Raw genomic sequence first — 22534 nt, 5'->3', positions numbered from 1 at the left:
GGCATTTCCCTAAAGAACATTTATCTTTAATTTGACCCCAAAACTATTTTTTTATAACGACTTGGGAAGGTGTTATACGGTCACAAGTTTAACATTACTCTTATGGGAATATTTTCAAGGGCGCAGCAATACTCAAGACATCATCTTCTGCGTGATATACTGTACAAAATAGTATGTGTAGTTTGAACCGGTACAACAGTGTTTCGTAATCTTTTAACGGGTTGGCTGATTTATACCGTAGTGCAGCGAAGAGGCCGACCCTTGAGCGCACTACCTATAGGTCTATTGTCTATTAAGACCAATAACAACCGAAAATGAATAAAAACTTCATAAGCAATTTAATTTTAAGATATTTAAAAAAACAGTGTTAATATTAACATAAACAATTAATCAGTCTGTGGCCAGATTATGTTAAGCCGGTTAGGTACCTTGTTGTCACTACTACCATTGACTATATAAACACTATACTACTCACTTTTAAATAGACAAAATACAAAGGCACTGCTGCACTGCCAACTATCCTACCAAAAAAATTCCCGCCTTGCAGTTCACATTAAGTTGGGCGGTAGTTCGACGTACAACATACAAAAGCGCTCCGCTCCTCCCATAATTATATTATTCTACGTGGCGAAGTATGGACAATCTTTTTTCAATTCTAGTTAGTAGCCTACCACAATTCCATTAGAACTGTGAATATAAAAAAATATTTTCAATTATTCTTACAACTATTCAATTGCCAATTTTGCACACCAATGCTTCCTGCGCCCTTGGCGGGGGCCTTTTTTTGCCAATACCTTGTTACACCCCTTATTATACAGTAAGTAAGCAAAACCTAGCCAGCCTAATGATTACCTCACAATGTTTCAAATCTTTTTATAAGATTATTGAACTATGTATTTAATTAAACATCCACTTAAATAATCTTAGTCCCTATTCAACACACAATAGGACTACTAAACTGACATAACACATTGATATTAAACACACAATTGATTTATTTAACTCACAATACTACCGTTTATCCAAATATAGCTTTTTTAATTTTTGTTAAAATTCCGTCCTCAGATTCCTTTAAGCGTTCTTCCGACCCTGCCAATGGCTGTTCATCTAGATTAGGGTTCCCTAAAACAGAATTAAAACTTTATTAATTTGTGTTAGTTAGATGAATTGAAAACAAAATTTGTAATTACTGGCTTAAATATATGGTTATTGTTTTGTAGTGAGAAGAATAAATATAGATAAACATGAATTTTGATAAAAATGTAAAGTTTTTTTACATATGTTTGAAATTTGACAGTAAGTTTTACCTATCAATGAAATGGTAATACTTATGAACTGTCAAAAAGTGGTTTGGTGCTAAAGCGATCATTCAAGCACAGGCATATTAATTTATAGACAGTGCTACAATACTTTGGAAGTGAGCTAGCGATTCGGAAAAAAATATTTGTAGTAAATTTATCATTGATGTCTTTGTTTTTGAACTAATTCTCAGTCATGAAAAGTGACAAGTGAATCAAGCTTGCGAAAGATAAGTTCAAGTTAATTACGTATTTTTTTTATTGAAAATTTGGTGAATTTGGTAATTCACAATCACTAACAATAAAAAATAATTACCGTACTAAATAGATCTCACTAGACTGATTGTTAATTAAGATTCTAATCAAAACTCTCAATTTAATCAATATTTGATAAGGAATTGCTATTAGATAAACAGCCATTGCAGAGTCTTTCTAATACTGCAATATAAAACAAATAATATACAAGCAACATACAATATCTTGCTAATACGCTGGGAATAAAACCAACAATAATAATACTACATAAAGCTACTGGTAGGATTCATAACACTAGGTAGTTCTAGTTAAGGCCACAAAGTTGTTAGTTGGTATTGTTAGGAACCACAACAGAACAACATTACAGTCCAAGCAAATAGAAATGGCAGTCAATGTCAAGTTTTAAAATGATAACATTTTACACACACATTCCTTCTGCAATGCCTCCATTGAGATTGGAATACTCGCACCAACCTTCAGGCTCCAGCGCTTAATCTTTGTTTTCACAAGCGGAACACAGTTCCTCAACTTCTCATACACACATACCCATCAGGTCTTAGTCTGAGTGGAAATGAAATATCCAACGGTACTTCTTGCTGTGGGGTTTGGCGGAAAACGTCAAAAGGTAAACCAAAAGGCAATTGAAAGGCAGTTTCAAACTTTTTCTCTAAACTTTCTTTAAATACTGAATTTGAGTTCTGTGTACTTGCACTTATTACATAATATTTAACAATTAAATCTAAACTTTTGACAATTTCCGATGAATAAATATAACTTACCATCTTTCTTGAGAGCGATTCCCCGTATGATACCTGGGGTGTCTTCCTCAAGCTCAGCGTAAGCTATCATCAGGGCTCGCTGCTTATCAGTGAGTTTCTTTGGAATCTAAAAAAATTCAGTTTACTGAATCATAATCTGTTATTATTTTACTTAATATTAAATTTTGCCTACACATAGAAGCAGTTAGTACAATCTAATTTTTTATTTACAAAAAATCTATTTGCTAAAAAAACTCTCTAAGCGTCAAAACTCAATTAAATTGTGTTCAGACGTTTGTGTTTGTTTGTGTTCGTACTTTCAGTGGTGATAAGTCCTTATAACTTAGCTACGGGCTTATTTTTATGTTTTATAACTAATGAATGGGGCATTCAAACGTATTTGATCGCATCTTCTTGAATGAGACTGACAGACTTTTGTGTGAAAATGACAGTGAAAGCGACGGCAAATCGGGCGGCGTATTGGGCAATGACAGTGGTGATGAGAGGTTAGACAGTGTTTTACATAAATAGCTGAAAAACATAGACTATTGTAGATAAAATTATAAATAAAAAATGTTTATGTAGGGATTGAATAAAGTAAATGAATAAAAGCAAGAAATATCAAACCATGTTCTCCCCCATTGCAAACGCAGAGCATGAGTACAACTCAATTTAAGCATTTTATACTTTTACGACAAGCCCATACAGAGGACAGGTACTCTAAATAACTGCTCAGTAGCAAAGCTGTACAAATCATAACATACCCAACCAGTGTTGTTTTAAAAAATGCCTTTTATATATTTTATTTTATGGAAAATAGAGATGTACAAGTACTCGAGACATACAATTAGATTCCCATGCTATTTAAATGTGAATTATTTTATTCCCTAACAACCTTTTTGGTGCATAATTAAGAAAAATTAATAATTTTCCCCAAAATTTCATGCCCAGACCTTTAAAATGAGACCTCTCCCAGTTTTCTACGACCTCTTGTTCGCTCACAATTTCATTGTAAAATTTTGGGCTTACGGAATTAGATATATAGATATATGCTCACTTATTGATATGCACAAATATTAATAATTAATTTTTTTATAATCTATATATTTAATACACAGTTGTAACACTGTTTTCTCAGTAATTACTGGACCGATTTACAAGATTTATGTCTCAAATTAAAGGGGATAGTGTGTAGATTTGCCGAACTTCCTTAGAATTTACGTTTTTTCTAAGGGCCACGACCTACAGCCCTTTAAAGGTCGAGTCAATACAATTCTTATTGAAGAATATAATACACGGTTTATAAATTATTCGTCAGCTGTTTAATGTTTGTCAGACATTTGTAATTATGTTTATAACCTCACTTTCAGTATGCAATTATTAAACTTGGAGTTTCTGTTTATAAACACACGATTTTGATGAAGGAAAGTGTATTTGTTAACTTATTTTTGAAATGTTTTAGTTTTCCTGCAAAGTGATCTGAAGGGGTAATTGAGTTTAAGTTTGAGTATGGAATGTGAAATAATACCCATAGTAGGGAACAGAAACTTACTGTTTTGATCAATATAATTTATTTTGTACGGCCACCAGAATAATCATGGGGAAATCCGCTTGCAAGTTGTACATATAATTGCTAATGAGTGGGAAACATACAAACATTTTATAGTAGGTGACGAATCTTACTCAAGATCAGTGTTAGACGTTCAGTGGTACCAAACTTTACCTTCTCGAGTTGGCGAGTACGCTGGGATACGTGGAACTACAATATATCAGTGAATATTTTTTTCAAGTACACAGGGAAGTTGCTTGAGAAACCGTGACTTACCATTCGGTTCTGGCGAAGAAGTATGTGACGACTTGATGTTTAATGGCAATGTTGACTCGGGTCATTATATAGTGTTATACAACTTTATAATTAAATGTGCTCTGGAAGTCCCTTCTAAAAAATACCAATTTTTTTAATTGGGGTCGTTAGATTGGATTTGTTAGTACTGCAAATAATCTATAAATTTTGAGTCAGAACAGACTAACTGGGACACAAATATTTTTTCCTAATGTTGTCACAAGGGGAAGGTAAAATGAACTCCTTATCAACATTGTGAGTTTATGGAAAATCTTATCAACAGTGACTATAAAAAAAGTATTAAGGGTCAAAAGAGACAAAAAAACTATTTGAGTAAAATATAATACAAATCTGCATTTGAAATGGCCAGTTCTAAGTCTCACTTGAATCAACATCTTTCTGGTAGTGGTAGTCTACATAGTTTCAAAATCCACGACTCCTTTTCCATCAAACTGGACCGTTAATACCCTCTTAACATTGAACAAAGTATGCCCAACTTTATACATACAACGTAAACACAGCTTTTACTCACAGTATGGGTCAAAGATTCGTGAAATGCGACCAACTGCTGATGCGTGATTTACATGTAGGCTAAGTGACTATCTTTATTCCATAAAACAAATGTAATGAAAAAAAACTACGAATAAAGGAATATACTTGAGAAAATTATCTAAATAGCATAAATAGCTGCTTATTAGGTTATCAGCATTGCCCAGTTCGTATACTATTTATTTTTCAAATGAAACTCGAATTAATATAAAACATTCATTTGGTTAAAATAACATATCGGTTTGATTAACATAAAATAGTTTATACAGGCAAACTCGACTCTAACTCGACTCGACCTGAAAAACCTGTGCTCACACATCTCTAATGGAAAACATCCCGTAATTGTGAAAAAGCTGGTGAAAATATAATGTATTTACCTTTACTCTGATGTGCACGTAGTGGTCTCCGTACTGACTTGTAGTGTTAACTTTTTTCAGTCCCTTGTCGCTTAAACGTATTCTGGTGTGGGAAGAAGTTCCTGGCGCTATCTGAAAGATTTAAAATAATTATTAAATTTGATAAGTGATGTGCTTTCCAAATTTACTGGCTATACTATAATTTTTTATAGACGCCTGTTCTGTACATATTATTATTGTTAATACTATGATGATTGAGTTACATAATAGAATCTATACCATAACACGAGTATCGTTTCCGCACTATGATTTCAAAATCGGCTCCTATGATTCCCTCTAAATTGTCAGGAATATCTTAGTTTCAGGCTAAAAACAATATCCATGCTAGCTAGCCACTGTTCTGGGAAAATTTGATTTTCGTTAAAAACTTTAAATGAAATTTTAATATATTTAACATTGGTCTTATGTCTTATGGAATGATAGGTAGCCCTGACAGATTTAGAAAAATGTTAATAAATGAACTGTCATCCATATATAAATCCCAAAGTACCCATGAACTTTTGAGAAAAATACAAGTCAGAACCCCATAAACCATATACTTAAAATGTTCATCATGACAAGAAACCTTGCACACAACATCCATTATTTCATAAATTGCCCTTTAAGGTAATTCCTTCCTAAAGGGAACTTTCCATATACCTAATGTTAAAAATACCTCAGCTGTACTTATTAGTTTGTTATTCTTTCAATTTATTGTCAAACGGGGTGAAGCAGCTAGTACGCTTGAATAACAAATCACCCACAGTACAATGGCAAATTAGTAAATACATTCCAAATTAAAGGACATTTCTTAAATACCATTTAGCATTGGTTATTTAATACTTAAAATTAACTTATTTAGAACTTAAAATTAAAAAGTACCATGATATGTCAAAAGAGTGGAAGGACATAAATCAAGTGAAGTTCAATGCTAGGAATATTATTACATCCGATGAACAAATTCACGGATCCAGAACTAAATCATACAAGTAAATTTTGTACAACAGATTTTGAGTCATTGGAAGGGAAATGCTACCAATGTGGGGATATAAAATATAGAGCGAATGTTTGTCCAATGAATAATGATTGATGAAACCTGTAACACCTGTGAAAAGATCGGACATATTTCAAGAGTATGCCTTAGTAAACATAAAACCAGTAAAAGACAAGTTCATTACACTGAAAATAATGACATTTTCGAAGAAAACAATCATGAAATTAATTTATTGTCCGATAAAAAGATGGATGACAAATTTCCAATTGAAATAAAATTAGAAGGAAAAAACGTTACTTTGGACTTGGATACTGGAACATCATCACTTACATAGATTTTTTATGAAGACTACAAAAGACAATTTTCCTCCAAAAGACTTTACAAGACTGGTGTAGAGCTACGCACCTACACTGGGGAAATGATAAAACCTAAGGGAGTAAGATACGAACAATGTGACTACAAGGGGCAGGGTTTCATAGGAAAGATGTTTGCCATTAATCAACATGTCAACAGCATTTTTGCATGTGAATGGAAGAGAGAAATAACAAAGAGTGGGGAGAGATAAAATCTATAAAAATGAAGGAAACAAGGGAACCAGAGCCTTTACTCATGTCAAAGAATATTTTAAGAAATCCTTCATGGACTTATGAGAGTTCCTTGCTGCTTTTGCAACAGAAAGTTATTTATTTTGATGAATTAACTTCAAATGTAAATAGTGTAAATATATGTTTGTGAAAGTGTAATTGACGCAATTATCCAGAGATGGGCTACAATCAAGGATTCGGTAATGGTTATCGTAACTAGAGCATGGTGTCTTCCACCAGGATCGGGTCGGACCAACTGTTGGGGTTGCATCAGGACAAACTCGGGTTCGATCGAGTTGAGTGTTTATTTTCACGAATTGCAGAAAGCGTTTTTGAGATGTGCGAATGAAAACTGATCATTTTGCCTTAATTGCGTCCGCAGAAGACAATCAGGATTTCAGAAGTTATTGATTATCCGGTGACCGCGGACATGTTCTTTATTTCACCATGACCGCGAGAGATTTTCACGAAAAAACATTGTGTGTGAAGAAGAATTTTATGATTTATTGATTTGCAATGACTGCAGATGAATTCTCAATTTCTCCATGACCTGTGATGTTGTTCACGATTTCACATTGACCGCATACAATGTTTTCGTTTTCGATATCATCATCACTGTGAAAGCTGTTCACAATTTTGCCGTGTGTGCTTAATTGGGACGGGTGGCGTCGTCCTGTAATCCAGCTACTTGGAGGTCACGGATTGTGGATATTTATAGGCATACACTGTGGATGGGATACTCCCTGGTGTGGATTAACGTCCGCACTAGTGAGTACTACTACTATCCGCAGTACTATCCTGATAATTAGACCAATTCGTATATACCAAGGAAAAAATGTGGTTCGGATTCCACTATAAACTGTAGGTCCCTTAGTTGCCATTAGCTGTTTGGGCTATTAATTAACAGCTGTGTCTAAGGAATGTCGGCCTTAGTCACTAACAAGACTACAAGATCGCGCCACTCATCCTACACTCATCTCCATTCATACTTGGCTTAAAATACCTACATAGTATGGTCGCCATTTCATAAGAAAGTATAAAGTATAAAGTATAATTATTTACTATTGCCATGACTGAAAACAAAATTCACGGTTTCTTCGTGACAGCAGAGGAATTTTGGACTGTGGAAGGTGTTCTCAAGACTGCAGAAGACGATCACAGTTTCGCAGTGACTGCAGAACATGTTCTTTAGACAGTGAATTCTACCAGGTTGGTATACCTGTACTGTGTGGTCCTCGTAGATTCCTTGTATCCTGATGGTACCTCCCAGTACAGCCTGTGACAGAGATATGTCAGCATCTGTGTGTACGTCAGCTCCATCTCTGTGAAAGTACTCTGACTTGTCTACTCTAAATGTGATGAACAGCTCTTTGTTGCCCACCGGCATCCTTACTGTTTGACCATCCTCCACTCCTGAAAAAATATTGAATCATTTTAAACATGTACACATTGAAACTTTGGTTCAAATTCTGTTTCATTCTTTGCTCAGAAAATATTTGTTGACAAATGTTACTTTAATAATATTAAGTGGATGGATGTTTAACACATTTACAGGCTTTTTTTACGCTGTCAGCGCACTAGGCACAACTAATAGTAGCGCCCCTTTGCAATATATATTACAGTGACATTTCCGTGACCACGGGAGACGATAATATGTCAACATATGACTGCGAGGGATGATCAAGATTTTGCCGAGATATCGCAAGACATTGATGATATCTAAAGAGTTGCGAGGGATGATTAGTCCACACGACCGCGGGAAACAATCAGAATTTTGCCCGATCATTGAAGACGTTGATAATGTCCACACGGCAACGGGAAAAGATCAGAATTTTGCCTCATTAGTTGAAGACAATGATGATCTCCACATGACCACGGGAGATGGTTACCTTTTTACCGCAATCGAGGAAGGCGATTACTATGTTCACACGGCCTCGGGAGACGATAATGATGTCTTCACGGCCACGAGGGATTATCATTATTTTACCTCGATCGCGCAACAAGATGATAATGTCCACATGACCACGGGAAAAGATAAGTGTTTTGACTCATTTGCGGCATACGACGATAATCTCCTGACGATTTTGGGACATGTTTATATTACCGCGATCATAGGAGACAATAATTATGTCTACACGACCGCGGGAAACATTCAGATTTTTTCTGCGATCGCTTGTGACGATTACAATGTCTACACGGCCACGAGAGACGATAATGATGTCTTCACAGCCGAGAGGGATTACCAGAAGTTTACCGCTTTGCTATCGCATGAAAATAAAACCACCATTTTTTTAAATTTTATAATTTTGTTTGGCGCCCCCAAAAAAAAGACATTTGTCTCGGGCCCTAGGCACATGCCTACCATGCCTATTCGGTAAATCGGCCCTCCAAATTTATCATTAATTACCCACCACATTAATTACTGTACCATTGATATTAGGTAAGTGATTTATATGAGTGTGATAACTGGTATAGAGTTTTTTTTCATCACTTATAAAGTAAATAAATATAGCATCATTTCAATTTAGAAAATAGTAATTTATAATATATATAATTTTAAGTTTTGAGAGGGTGAGATGAGGATTTTTTACAGTTTAGTTGACTCTTTAAGTTGAGAAGACGACTCATTATTATTTTCCAAACTGTATGTATCAAGGTAAAACAGATAACGTTGAATTCCAAGCTACCGCTAACTATTTAACAAGAATGTCAAAAGTCCACTCTTCTAGTGATGTTTACCTGGAGGCACTCTGACAACAAGCTTCTTACGCTGCACATTGCTTCCTTTTCCCTCACATTCTCCACAAGGGTATTTAATGAGCATCCTGGTACCATTGCAGGCCCGACATGTTGACCTCATTACAAATGGACCTGAAAATCAAGTACGCCCAAAAATTATTTAATTAATATGCTCTTTATTTTTTTTTTTTAAGGTATGAAACTGGATTTGAACTGATTTCCATTACAAACAATTAATACTGGTAAGTGCTACTGGCCATTGATATGCTATAAAACTGGAATCATTAGGTATTTGATCCTGCTACAGTAGGCTGTGTATAATTACAATCAGTTTAACAAAACATATCAAAGAGTACATATAATTCTTTTAAACCAAGCTACACAATGATAGTGAATGTTTGGTATGGGTTCATGTTGATGCAGTGTATGTTTTGAAACTGTGTAGGACTACTGAGTAAATCACAAATACACAGTGTTGTGGAGAGGTTAGGCTACTTACCGGTAGACAGCTGCTCATAACCTGTCCCATTGCAGATGTGACATTTGATGGCCTTGGTGCCAGGTTCAGTGCGAGTTCCATTACATTTGGGACAAGTGTCCACCACATTCACATGTATCTCCTTGTTGACACCTCTAGCGGCTTGAGTAAACGTCAGGCGCATCGACACCTGCAAATTATTTTATTATTTCTAAGAATTATTTTTCTTGTCATATTTACCAACTAGAAAAGACCTATATCATGCCTCCAGTGTTGTGTTTTATGACTATCTTAGCATCTATTATCTCTTGGACCAATAAAAAATAATCATTGAAGTACATTTTCATGGCCTTTTATCCAACTCACTTTCAAATAGATTTAAAGTGAGTTGTTGGCCAAGTAGCCTACTGACACAGTTAGGCATAGTTAACATAATTGCAAGTAATTACATCAGAAACCCGTAACGTTCTGCGATTTTAGCTGTATTTGATCTATTTCTCATTGAAAGTCGATCAAGCTCTTGCGACAGACTTACTTTTTTTATATTCAAAACATTAAAGTAGGGCAATTATGTAACAGTCCGATACATTGACTGACCTCTTGAGCCGCACCAAATCCAAATTTTGATTCAGCATAATCTTCTCCAAAATTAGCGTTCGCAAATCCTCCTTCGCCGAAGATCTTGCGAAACAGTTCCTCAGGGTCGATGGTGGAGTGGAACTGCCAGTTGTGTGTGTTGAATCCCTGACTTTGCCCACCAGGGGGAGGAGATCCCATACCCATCTGCTCCGACGTTGCTCCCCATGAGTCATATTGCTTCCTCTTGGTGTCATCACTTAGTACCTAAAACCAATCATACCATCAGGATAACTATACTCCACATCTAGGTCAAAACTAGCTATTTAAAAAATATCTTAGTTAGTTGATAGTAGCTTTGCTAATTTAATTTTTCTATTGTCTGAGGAGTAGTGCTAGCCTTTGAATCTGAAGATCGCCAGTTCGATTCTTAGAGAGGTTGATTACTGGTTGTAGATTAATTTTCTAAATGGTTAGAAGAAGCCTGTCCCATGACACAAGCAACATCAAAGAAAACCATCGAGTTTTTGGAAGAGACCATTGCACGATTCGGCCTACCTTATACATTGGTGAGTGACAATGCTTCGATATTTAAATCAGAAGAGTTTAGTAATTACTTAAAACAGAATGGTATTATTCATAGAACCATTGCACCCTAAAATCCGCTGAGCAATGGCCAAGCAGAACGCTATGTTCAAGAAGTGAAAAGGTACTTAAGAAAAGAAGTGGACCTGGACACAAAGGGAAACCTAAAAGAAAAACTTCTTAAAGTTCTCTAATCTCACCGGCGAACACCGACATCAACAACAACAAAAAGTCCGGCGGAGTTGATGTTTGGAAGAAAACTGCGGAATTCGTTAGATGTGTTAAGACCTTCACTAGAGTCAACGTTGAAACCTACCTTTCGCACAGCCCAACAAGGACGTACATCTTTCAAAGGAACCATAAGAGTGTTCAAAGAAGGTGAACATGTTTTGGTAAGAGAAATGATGAAAAATGGCAAAATTGTTTGGAGAAAAGGTGAAATAAAGAAAAGAATTGGAAGAGTGATGTACTCCGTTGCTGTTGATGATATGCTATGGAAACGGCACATAAATCAACTTCGGAAGATATAGAATTCACAGTATCCTTTGAATTATTTCATGGGGGAAGAGTTTGTACTGTCTTAAAACTAGGGATGGTCAAGTCTCGAAATTTCGGGAAATTTTCGGGAAATTTTCAATCTCGTTACACGAGACGAGATTACTTTTTGGCCGAGATTTTTATCGAGACGAGAATAAAAAAAAAAAAATTAAAAAATTAAAAACGCCTGCAGAAAGTCAATGCAATACCCGCAATACAGGAGCGTGTTGTAGTTGCGTTTCCTTTTCGAAGGCGTTCTTATTTAATTAATTCTTTTAATGTAAATATTACTTTAATTCTTTTAATGTAAATATTACTTTCATCTATATAAATAAAATTAGAGTTTTGTCTGTACATTGCTTAGAATTATATATTTTTAGGATATTTTTACGTCTTATACATTAAATAAGCAGAAACGAGTCTTATCTCAATTTCTGTCTGTCTGTCTGTCTGTCTTTCCCTCTGTCTGTAACACTCAAGATGGCATTTTACGCTATCTTCTCCTGGAAAACGAGAGTACCTATCAAGATCCAAGTCATTTTAATGTATTCACTGGATTGGCGAGATTGTCTTTAGCCATTAAAATATGGCCTCTCTACTTTGTAAATAATATTACGAACGTTCAAAAATGTAGTTATGTGTGATTTATGTAAAGTTTTCGTCCAATTTTTATTGCATAATCTATGAAATAACGGACAGCTGTTCGGATCAAGAATATTTTTTCTAGCTGTCACTGATATGTTTACAAATACCGCAACCTTTTTCAATCACGTTTTGAATGCAAATCCCAACCAAGTGAGATTAAAAACGTTTTTCTTACATAACGGATTTAATTAATAGAAAGTGCAATAATATAGCGTAATAGTGTAACCGTGTAAATGAACCAGAGATTCTTTGTGTATAAATTGTTCTTGAGTTTTGATAACCAGAAAGAAGACCTTCTAATGTTAATAGATAGCCTTTACCAATCATTGTTTAGAGAATAGGTACGTAATCTATTAAATAACAAAAAGTTGTTTTTATGAGGTGGTTTTTTTTTTAAACCGACACCGATAAGTTTATATTAAAAGTTGTTTACAAATAAAGCAATTAATGGGAAATAACTTTGATTGCCGTTTTAAAACGTTTTACGAGAAAATCCAAAACCAAGAGATCAATAACCTCGGGACTTGATTAACTCATATAATTGGTCGGCTGTACTATAGTTCTCAACTGTGAACGTTGGTTTTTGGTACCGGTTCTATTCCTTAAAACCGTTGGTACTGTTGGTAGCAGCAAGAATCATTTTTAAGTACCAACACATCACTGTACTTTACAAATTAGTTATCGTTGGTGTTGCACCTTATTTATTATTACAGGCTATTCAATTTAATTTATGTCTTAACAGTGCAATTTTTGCTTTTTCTTTCTTGATTCCAAAATGTTAGTTTATGCTAAGAAAACGATAACGAATTTTAGTAAAACATTTATTCAGCAAACCATCATGAATTGTTTAAACGTTTTACGTTGTTTCAATAGTTCGTGGCCTATTTTGGTAATATTTACTATAAATAATTAACAATCGTCTATAGTACAGTACTTCATTTCATAGGCTATAAGTTAGTAAGCCGTCATTTCGGGTCATCATCGGTCCAAGCAAATATACATTGTTATGATGAAATTTGATGACATTAACAAATATTTCAGATACTAATTTTACAAATACTTTGTTATGCTTTTAAACTAAAGCGTAGCAAATTCCCTAATTAAGTTCTGTATTTTTGTGTATATCAAAACGTTGTATGTCTGTTAGTAACGCATTAATGTCCTTATTTCTCAGTGTTTCACGGAAAGGACAAAAGTACCTTCATAATGAAAATGTCAACACGAATAAAGTGTTAAATTGGGAGTTTGAGATAGTACCTTAAATACTTTTAACCATTGTGGAAGGTAACTTTCAATTATAGGCCTACATTAGGGCTATGCCTCATAGATCTATAAAGCATTTTTTTAGTTTAATCATTGGATTTAACATATGAACCAACACGACCCAGGTTACATTTAATTTCGAAGCATTTGTTTTGGCTTGAAACTGTCAGATATTTTATTTGCGAAGTTTTATTTAAAGTAGTTTTGCCAGCATATCTGAAAATATGCAAACCAAATTCTGTTCTTAATAAAAAGGTTTCAATAACTGACTACAATAAGATCCCCGTGCGTAGAACGGGCACACAGCTAGTTATTTTAATAATATTACTTTAATAACATTTGAGAAGTTTTGTTAAGTGTAAGCAGTGTGAGGAATGTTTTATTACTATAAAAAAGTCAAAACAAGTAACTATTTTATAAAAATTAATATTGCTTTTATTTTATGATTTATTTTATTTTAGGATAAGTTGAACTCTATCCTAACTGATATCACCATGTTTCCTAATCGTAGGCATTTTTAATAAGTTAGGCGTGATTAATAAAAAAATGTTATGCTGATGTTATTTAATGAAAGATTGTAAATATTCTTGCCTATTATCATTATTTTAGTATTTAAACAGTCATCTAACAATGTTACAAAATCAGGTAAAAATTTCGAACGTGCATTTCCCGTTGTGTATGAGAAGAGAAATCTCGTCTCGATCTCGTCTCAAAATTTTATGAGAAATAAAAAATCTCGTCTCGTCTCGTCTCGTCTCGAACTAAAAATCCAATCTCGTCCATCCCTACAGATATGATATATTAATTTAAATAGTTTTCAGCTGACTTAATTGTTTGTTGAAAAAAGCTGTCACCAGACTGAAATGAGGAGATGAAGGATGGCAAATTTAAAGTATGTGACAGTGTTCCTAGAATGGTGTGTCATGCACAGTAAAGGCTGACAATACTGATACCAGTAACCAATATAATTTGTACGCAAAAAAGTACAAACCAGGTCATTTAGAAAGCTATGCAGCACTCTCAGAGGATAAAACCTTTACGTAGCCTAATTACTTACAGAAAAAAAACTTACTTCATAGGCTTCTGAGACTTCTTGAAATTTTCTGACTGCGTCTGCATCTTTGTTGGTATCTGGATGGTACTTTTTGGCTAGCTGGAAGTATGATTTCTTTATGTCCTTGACTGATGCATTGCGGGATACTCCAAGAACTTCATAATAGTCTTTTTTCTTAAATAGTTGATGACTTGTATGGAGTTTTCTATGTCCAAGTTGACCACCAAAGCCAGCTAACACTGCGAACAGTAACAGACCTGATAGTTGCTTGGCTATCACAATTTAAAATAGCAAACAAACAAAAGGAAAAAACAATTGGACAGTATCACTAAGCCTAGGCTATAGTAGCTTCTAAGATTAAACTTATCAACCAATATCACAGGACGTTACTTAAAGGCAGTTTAATGTCCATAGATGTTATTGCAAAACTTACTAAACGTTAGAGTGACAACTACAACTAGTCAAATTTACCCGGCTTGAGGTTTAAAAGTTTGATAGGTACATTATTTATCTAGTTGTACTTAAATATTGGCTTGGCCTTACAAATGTTCACAATTTCATTGCTATTAAGGCAAAAATTGTATGTTGTCTCATGAATTTGTCGCGGTTGAGGAGATTTCTCCATTATGGCAATTGGAGATGATGATACTTCCACTGCGAGAGAGAGATAACGATTAAATGCTACGATCACGGATCAGTCATGATGACATAACAGTTAAAATAGTGAAAAAAAAACAAATGAATATTTATTTTAGGGCCTGTTTATAATTTACCGTATAGCAATAGTTAATGCTTATAGTCAATTGCAAAACTTTCACTTGAGATTTTCTAATAGAACTAAACAAAATTGTCTCTTGTTTTACAAGAAGAATAATTCTATCTCCTTCACGTCCCGAAAATCAGGTATGAAATGAAAATTTCCATTATGAGAATTTCAATTGGCTGCCATTTTTTACTGAACTGAGATAGAGACCTCTAGTTTGCGTTGTTGGTTTTCTTTTACCAGGACCTTTAAAATGAGGGGTCACTCGATGGGTCTTTGTATTTGAAATTTTCTAGTTTCCCCCAAAATCCCCCATTTTGGGGATAAACGCCAAGTGGCGGTTATGCCCCAAAAGTACTTCATAACATGCCATAATGGTGTGCCGAGTTTAGTTTTTCAAGTATGGGCCATTAAAAAAATAACAGGGGGTCTTCACACTTTTTACTAACCCTGTATAAAATACAATGTATGTTTGATTGTTTGTTTGTTTGCTTGTCCTTTATGGACTCCGAAACTGCTCAAACAGATTGTAATGAAACTTTCAGGTATTATTAAGCATTATTCAAGGATGGTTTGTGTGCAGTTTGGTGCAGATCCGTCAAAAGGGCTCCGCCCCAGTGGCTCTGGAGTTTCCCATGTTAACCTTATAAGTATTCATATTTAAATGGAATTAAAGAATATTAACAGCTGTTTCAACTAAAGAATTTGATTCTGTGATGTTCATTAGCATTAAAAATTTAATAGGTTTACCAACAGGGTGCAGCACTATTATTTTTTTTAAATTTATGACAGCTAATTTGCAACCAAAAGGTGAGTGAGCGAAGCGAACGAACTTCAAGCTGGAAGCAGGTGAGTTAGCATAGCGAACGAGCTAGCCTGAAGGCAAGTGAACTCAGCGAACGAGCTCTAACCTAAAGGTGAGTGAGCGTAGCAAACGAACTTCAACCAAGACGTGATTAAGCCATGTGAACAAGCGCATCTTGAAAATGAACGAGTATTTGACATAAAACCACATTAGGACAGGACAAGGCCTGTCGGGCCAGCTAGTATTAAATAAAAAAAGGAACAAAACCACACACGAGGACGTAAAGCAAAATCTTAACAACAATATACAAGTAAGGTAGGGCCTACTGTATCGAATTGAATGCCATTTTGAAAATATAGTGACACAACTACGATACATAAACTATTAATTAATCACATGAACATTAATTATAAAGAAATGGAATTTATTTTCTTAAGATACAAGGGAATAGAAGCTATGCCACTGCTAACTTCAAACAACATGATCGTCCTCACTTCAAGCCTCAATGTCTGTTAACTAACGTGCCATAACGCAATCACACAATGTCTAAAAGTGAAAACTTCCTATAGGCCTAGTACATAATGTCACAGTGCCTTAAAGTGAAAACATGTCATAGGGCATAATTTGATGTAGGCCTATCAACAACTACTGTAATCAAATATACTAAGTTAGTGCACCTGTTGCTCGGATTCGAGCAATTGCAAATTATTACGGGCGTTATTTCAAAACTAATAACAGTCATAATTTCCGATGACTTAAGTTAAAAGAGTCAACTCTAATGTTTAATCAATCACTCCACTCCAGTTATCGAAACTGAAAACAAAAGCTCTTGTGTGTATCATTTTTGTGTTTACTATGAACAGCTAGCTGTAATAAATACAAATTATTTGTCCGTTTAACTATACAAAATCTTTTAATACATTGGGATTTTAATGGCCTGTGGGGCAAAGCCCGAGGACTTTTACTACAGGAATTGGTGAAAGGGGGCATCTACACAAACAATAGGCTACTTCATTTTGACACATCGTTTGTAAAGTCCGTCCATTAATAACAGAGGAGTAGTGTTTTGTAGAAATCGCCTTCACGTATTATACAGGGTGTCCCGTAACTCTCTGGACACTTGTATATAGCGTTATTCCTTAGGTCAAGACAAACACATTTCACCATAGGAACATGGGTCTGTGGTGTCTAGTTTACCGACTGTCGGTATTTATGTGTTTTTTACAAAAAAACTAATAACTCCTAAACGGTTTGAGATACAGCTTTGATATTTTGCATAAATGTTAATCTTATTAAGACCTATTATCGTTAGAAATTATACTAAAAAATCATTAACAGTTTCAAAATGGCGGCCATTTAAAATATTTGATGCCAAATTTCACGAAAACCGTTAACTTTACAAAAAAATTGCAAGAGACAAAAAAGTTTGTAAATTTTATATAGTTTTCAATGATACCTGATTTCTTAAGATTGGATAAATAATAACAGAGAAATGTCTTCTTTTCTAAATGTATGACCACTTTTCTCCATTTAAACAATGCTAATACTCCTTTTACCTTGTTTAAATTTTTAAATTTTTAAAGCCGTTTGGTGACTTTCTGAAGCAATTTTAACGCCTAAAACTGTGTCCAATAATAGTCCAAAAACTCCCATTTCACCTGTTATTTGTCATGCATGAGCAAATAGACATAAGTAGAGTAAAGTAAAGTATATTTTTTAAATAGTTTTTACCAATTTATTTAATAGATCAGATTTATTATCCTAATAGAACTAGGCCTATATTAAATATGAATAGATATTGCAAAACATAACAATTAATCCTCTATTGTGGTTTCTATTTCATAATTCAACTTTTTAAACCTAGTTTTAATTTGTACTGCTCAATTTCGGAATTTTGGGGGAGGGGTTTGACCCTCTAACCCCCCTCCCTGCCTACGGCCTTGTAAAACGGGACTACACTGTATTGAAAATATAACTAACAATTGATAATTTAATAGTAAAAAATCCACGGCAATAATGAGTAGATAACCAAACGGTAAGGCCTGACATTGATTGAATTGTATAATTTAAACACCCACGGCAATAACGAATAGAAAACCAAACCATGAGGGTAAGGCTTGACTAATTGTATTGTATATTAAAACATCCACGGCAATATGAGTAGAAAACCATACCATGAGGATAAGGCCTAACTTTAATTGTACTGTTTGAATGTGAAATCCATCCTCCTTTCTTTCTGCCCGGCGAAGTGATCTATTACTTTTTCGTTGAAGTTTAAAGTTGACAACAGCTTTTTTTCGATAGAACACATAGCAAGCGCACTTAGTCTGTCTTGTTTCATGGTACTCCTGGTAAACGTTTTAATTCGTTTCAAAGTAGAGAAACAACGTTCACTTTCCGAAGTAGTCATAGGTATTGTGCTTATGATTTTTAAAAGTTTGATTGACTCTGGAAGCACATCTTTGAGGTTGTTGTCATAGACAAAGTTGAGTAGTCTTAATGACCCTGTGGCCGTTGAAAAATCATCCCTATTGTAAATAACATTTAACTCCTGTTTCAATTCAGTTTTATTTAGGCTAAATAGTTCCGCAGCAGCGTGTAACTCTTTTTCGGGAAACTTGGTTTTAAACTCCCCAAACAAACTTGGCTGAAACAGTTTTGCCGCGGACAAATGATTTACAAACGTAAAACGGTCATCAATTCCCGACGTAATTATGTCACACACTTCCTTTGCGACGACGCGTTTTTGATCGTCGTGTCTTCTCCGCTTTTTGCTCGATTCGGGTTCACTATCTCTCGGTTGATCTAACATGGTCGAGTTTCTTACGCGATCTACCACAGTTTTGAAATCGCCGACAAACTTAAACGCCTTGACGCAATCAATTGTTGTTTGCTGCAGTTGGTTGTACAGAATGTCACTGTGGGGCAGTATTTGATTGAAAAAGTCCAGCCAGAAAATAAAGTCTTCGTCTTTTAGAATACTTCTTAGGCCAACAGCTTTATTTATTGTGGCATAGTCATTGGTGTCATCGTCGAGTATGTAACTTAAACATTCCTCCAACTCTCTTTAATAATTAAAAATTGTGCTTACAATTCTGGATTTAAAATTCCACCGAGTACCTGAGCTTTTTGGAATACGACGTTTTACTATCTCATCGAGAACTGCAGTTCTCTTTGTTGACTGGGAAAAGAATGATGAAAACCCCTCGATATTACTGAAGAATATCTTAACCTGCTTATTTTGTGTAGCACTGCGTTCAATGATTAAGTTTAATTGATGTGCGTAACAGTGGACAAAATTTGCATTCTTATATTTAGATTTTACACGCGCTTGTACTCCCGTGTGTTGGCCACTCATTACGGAAGCCCCATCGTAGCTCTGGGCAATGACTTTATCAGGAGTTTTGTCGAGGTTTAATTGCTCTAATACTTCAAAAATTGTTTCGCTAGCCTAACTGATTCTGCATCATGGCCTTTTGGTCTAATAAAAGTGATAAATCGCTCGTGAATCGTGCCATTCAGCTCGTACCTAATAACAAATACTAGTTGGGATAAAGTGGCACAGTCTGTTGTTTCGTCGGCTTCAATAGCAACATAGTCGGTTTGTGTCAATTCGTCACGAATCATTTGCAGACAAACGTAATATATTGAGTCCAATAACTCGTTCTGTATGGTTTTAGACAGACCCAAAAACACTCGGTTATTTGTTTGATTTATGTGCTGTTGCAATGTTACATCCAGCTCCGCCATAAGGTTAACCAAACCACGAAATATGCCAGGATTTTTTGAATTTTCGCGTTCATCATGTCCTCGTAATGCTAATTCAAACGCTCCACAAAATTTAATTGCATCAATTAGCTTACTTAGAATGTATCGATTTTTCGAAACATCTTCATTTTGTTTTTGTATTTTTAACCTATATGCATTGTCCAATTGGCATCTAATATCAACTTTACCTAAAACAGCATATTCTATTGGCGCATTTATGTGTTTTTCACTTGTTTTGTGTTTTTTTACTTTTTCCAGTAGATGTTTAAGGTCTGAAATGCCGTCTACAGTCCATGCTCTATCTTGAACCCCCATGACCAAACAAGTGTAGCAGAAAAATGAATTTTTAATTGAACAACCACATAGCCAATCTGCATGATTGTACATATGTGGCGAAAATTTTCGTGTGAAGCTATTCTTATTCTTTGAACTGTTTTGAATTTGGTTTATGTTCATGAAAGGTCTAGGAGGTCCTAATTTTTTCAAAGAAATTCTGTGGTCAATATTTTTGATCCCTTCATTGATAATCAGGCTAACTTCGTTAGTGACGTTAGCCGTCGACGACAACGAAATGCCGCCGTCCATTATTATTTAGATTTAGGCCTTCAACCCACGGCAAATTTACCCGTAATAACTTATTAAGACTAATAATAAGTAACTATAACTAAAATTGTCCGAGTCACTTTACCTATGGTTAGTTTACTTAGTTTTCGGGTTGATTAGGTTAGCCTATACTAAAACTACAGACGTAACTTATTGACTCAAAGATACCAACTAACTAACTCAATCAATTAAGTATAACTATTAATAATTTCTACTTAGCTCTTTCAATCTTCAACAAACTACCGCTGCCTTCCTTACGCCTCCATCACTATCACTAAACACTATTGATCACAAAACAACAGGTCGTTTGGCACTAAACTATAACTGAACTGTGGTCATGGACATGGAAAGAAGTGAGGTTAGTTAATGTTTATGGTAGTGACAGTGTGGATGATGGCTCCAGCGCTGCCAACATGGTTCTTCCTATCCTAATCGTGTGTGATGCAGAATTATCCAGTTTAGGGTGGCTGCCCTGATTTATGGATGCGCGCGCAGCTTTGGACTCTGCCCCAGAGTCCCTATTGTAAAGCATTGGAATGACGTCACGGCACCCTCAGCGCTGTTAGGTGTTTCTACCATAAGACTACATGCATTGAGTTTGGGACGGAGGTTGCCGCCGTCCGCAATCCACATTATGAAAGCGACTATCGCAAAACAGTCATTACTGGATTCAAAATTTAAAACTATTTCATTTCATATTATTATCATATTGATTAAGTAGTCGTAAGTAATTGTAATTTAATTTTAATTACGACATATTATTTTTTTATTACATAAATAAAAAAAATATTGATTTCTGTATTGTTGGGAGGGCGGCGTCCGAGAGTCCTTATGGGCTAGCCGCTACTGAATGAACCGACTCATTAATTAATTTTTTTTAACTCCAGGCTGTTTTTGCATTATTAAAATTGTTAAGTTAAAACTTTGTTGTGTTTAAGTTAATTATAACCTAAACTTTAACATCCTAAGTAAGTTCTAACTTCAAAACATTTAAGTTAATAACTTACAGTAATGAATCGGCATAAAACCCGACCTTACTTAGGCTAACTTACCTAGGCTACCCTACATGCCTAAGTTAAATAAGAGCTGATTAAAACTTAGTCTGCAAACAAGTCCTTGTAGGCTACAAATTATTCTTTCAGGGAAAGAATTGATTCCATTGAGCAAATTAAGTCGAGTAGACCTATAAACAGCTGTTTGCTCACCTCAGTTCACATACGGACCCATCCAGACCACCATATGACCATCAGTACTGCCGTACCGCACGATATAGGCCTACCTTAAATTCGTAATTTTAACCATTGTTTTACAGCTACTTAGGAATCGCTCTGACAAAAACTGATTGCATTTTAAGATTCAGTGTGCAAACAACTGTAAGTAAACATATCAAAATGACATGTTTAACCATTGTCCCTAACTTAGATGTACGGAATAAAATATTGTCAAAATTTCTAACCTAACTTAATCTTATCACTAGGCCTACTTAGTTTTTATCTGTGAAATTAGACATAAGCCCCCTCACCAAGTGAGGATTGTGGTTGCCCTCAAGGAATTAGGACTATGAAAAGAAGTAGGCCTAACTTAAGGCTAGCCTAGGTCTGGGCCCATGTCACATGGATAGGGCCTTAACTTATAGGCTAAACTTATTGATTTAATCAGGAGTTTTCAGAGGTCTACTCAATGCAACTTAATAAACAAATAGAGCCAAGGGCCTCCCAATCATAAGTAAGCTTAAGCTGATAAAATCCTTACCTTGGTTATCAGAAACAAGACTTCTAGATGTCGATAGGATTGCTGCTGCACCAAGTAACTGACCACAGTCACTACATTTTTGCTGATATCTAACAGAAAAACGTACTTTTGGATGGACAGTTATGTGCTTGGTAACGTGTCTAATACCAAAAAATGTTAACAAACCCCTGGAAGCCATTTTTATTACCGTCGGCAACCTTTTAACAAAAGAACCGACACAGACATGGACATTACATCGATATCATATCACACACATTTCGTCATACATAACCCTACCCTACCTACACTTA

At 35.1% G+C, this 22534-nt stretch overlaps 1 protein-coding gene across 3 annotated transcripts in view; it reads right to left on the bottom strand.

The window, feature by feature from the left end:
• LOC128990121 (protein tumorous imaginal discs, mitochondrial-like) overlaps positions 1-22534 on the bottom strand; it is a 31298-nt gene extending 8764 nt beyond the window's left edge. Inside the window, exons 1-9 of one of the 3 annotated variants that reach the window (XM_054412382.1) lie at positions 22245-22534; positions 14572-14792; positions 10491-10736; positions 9915-10083; positions 9416-9547; positions 7896-8089; positions 5081-5191; positions 2333-2438; positions 1016-1122 (exon numbers count right to left, since the gene is read on the bottom strand). In XM_054412382.1, the coding sequence (XP_054268357.1) occupies positions 1019-1122; positions 2333-2438; positions 5081-5191; positions 7896-8089; positions 9416-9547; positions 9915-10083; positions 10491-10736; positions 14572-14792; positions 22245-22422 (1461 nt within the window). In that variant the 5' untranslated portion in view covers positions 22423-22534 and the 3' untranslated portion in view covers positions 1016-1018. Of the gene's footprint in view, positions 1-1007; positions 1123-2332; positions 2439-5080; positions 5192-7895; positions 8090-9415; positions 9548-9914; positions 10084-10490; positions 10737-14571; positions 14793-22244 lie in introns of all 3 variants that reach the window. The other 2 variants (XM_054412381.1, XM_054412380.1) reach the window with 2 other exon arrangements.

This window comes from Macrosteles quadrilineatus, unplaced genomic scaffold (assembly GCF_028750875.1).
Source record: "Macrosteles quadrilineatus isolate MER2022 unplaced genomic scaffold, UCM_ALF_1.0 Scaffold_3__2_contigs__length_128488019, whole genome shotgun sequence".
NCBI lineage: Eukaryota > Metazoa > Arthropoda > Insecta > Hemiptera > Cicadellidae > Macrosteles > Macrosteles quadrilineatus.
The sequence above is the reverse complement of the archived record's forward strand: the minus strand, read 5'-3'. Positions and strand labels throughout refer to the sequence as shown.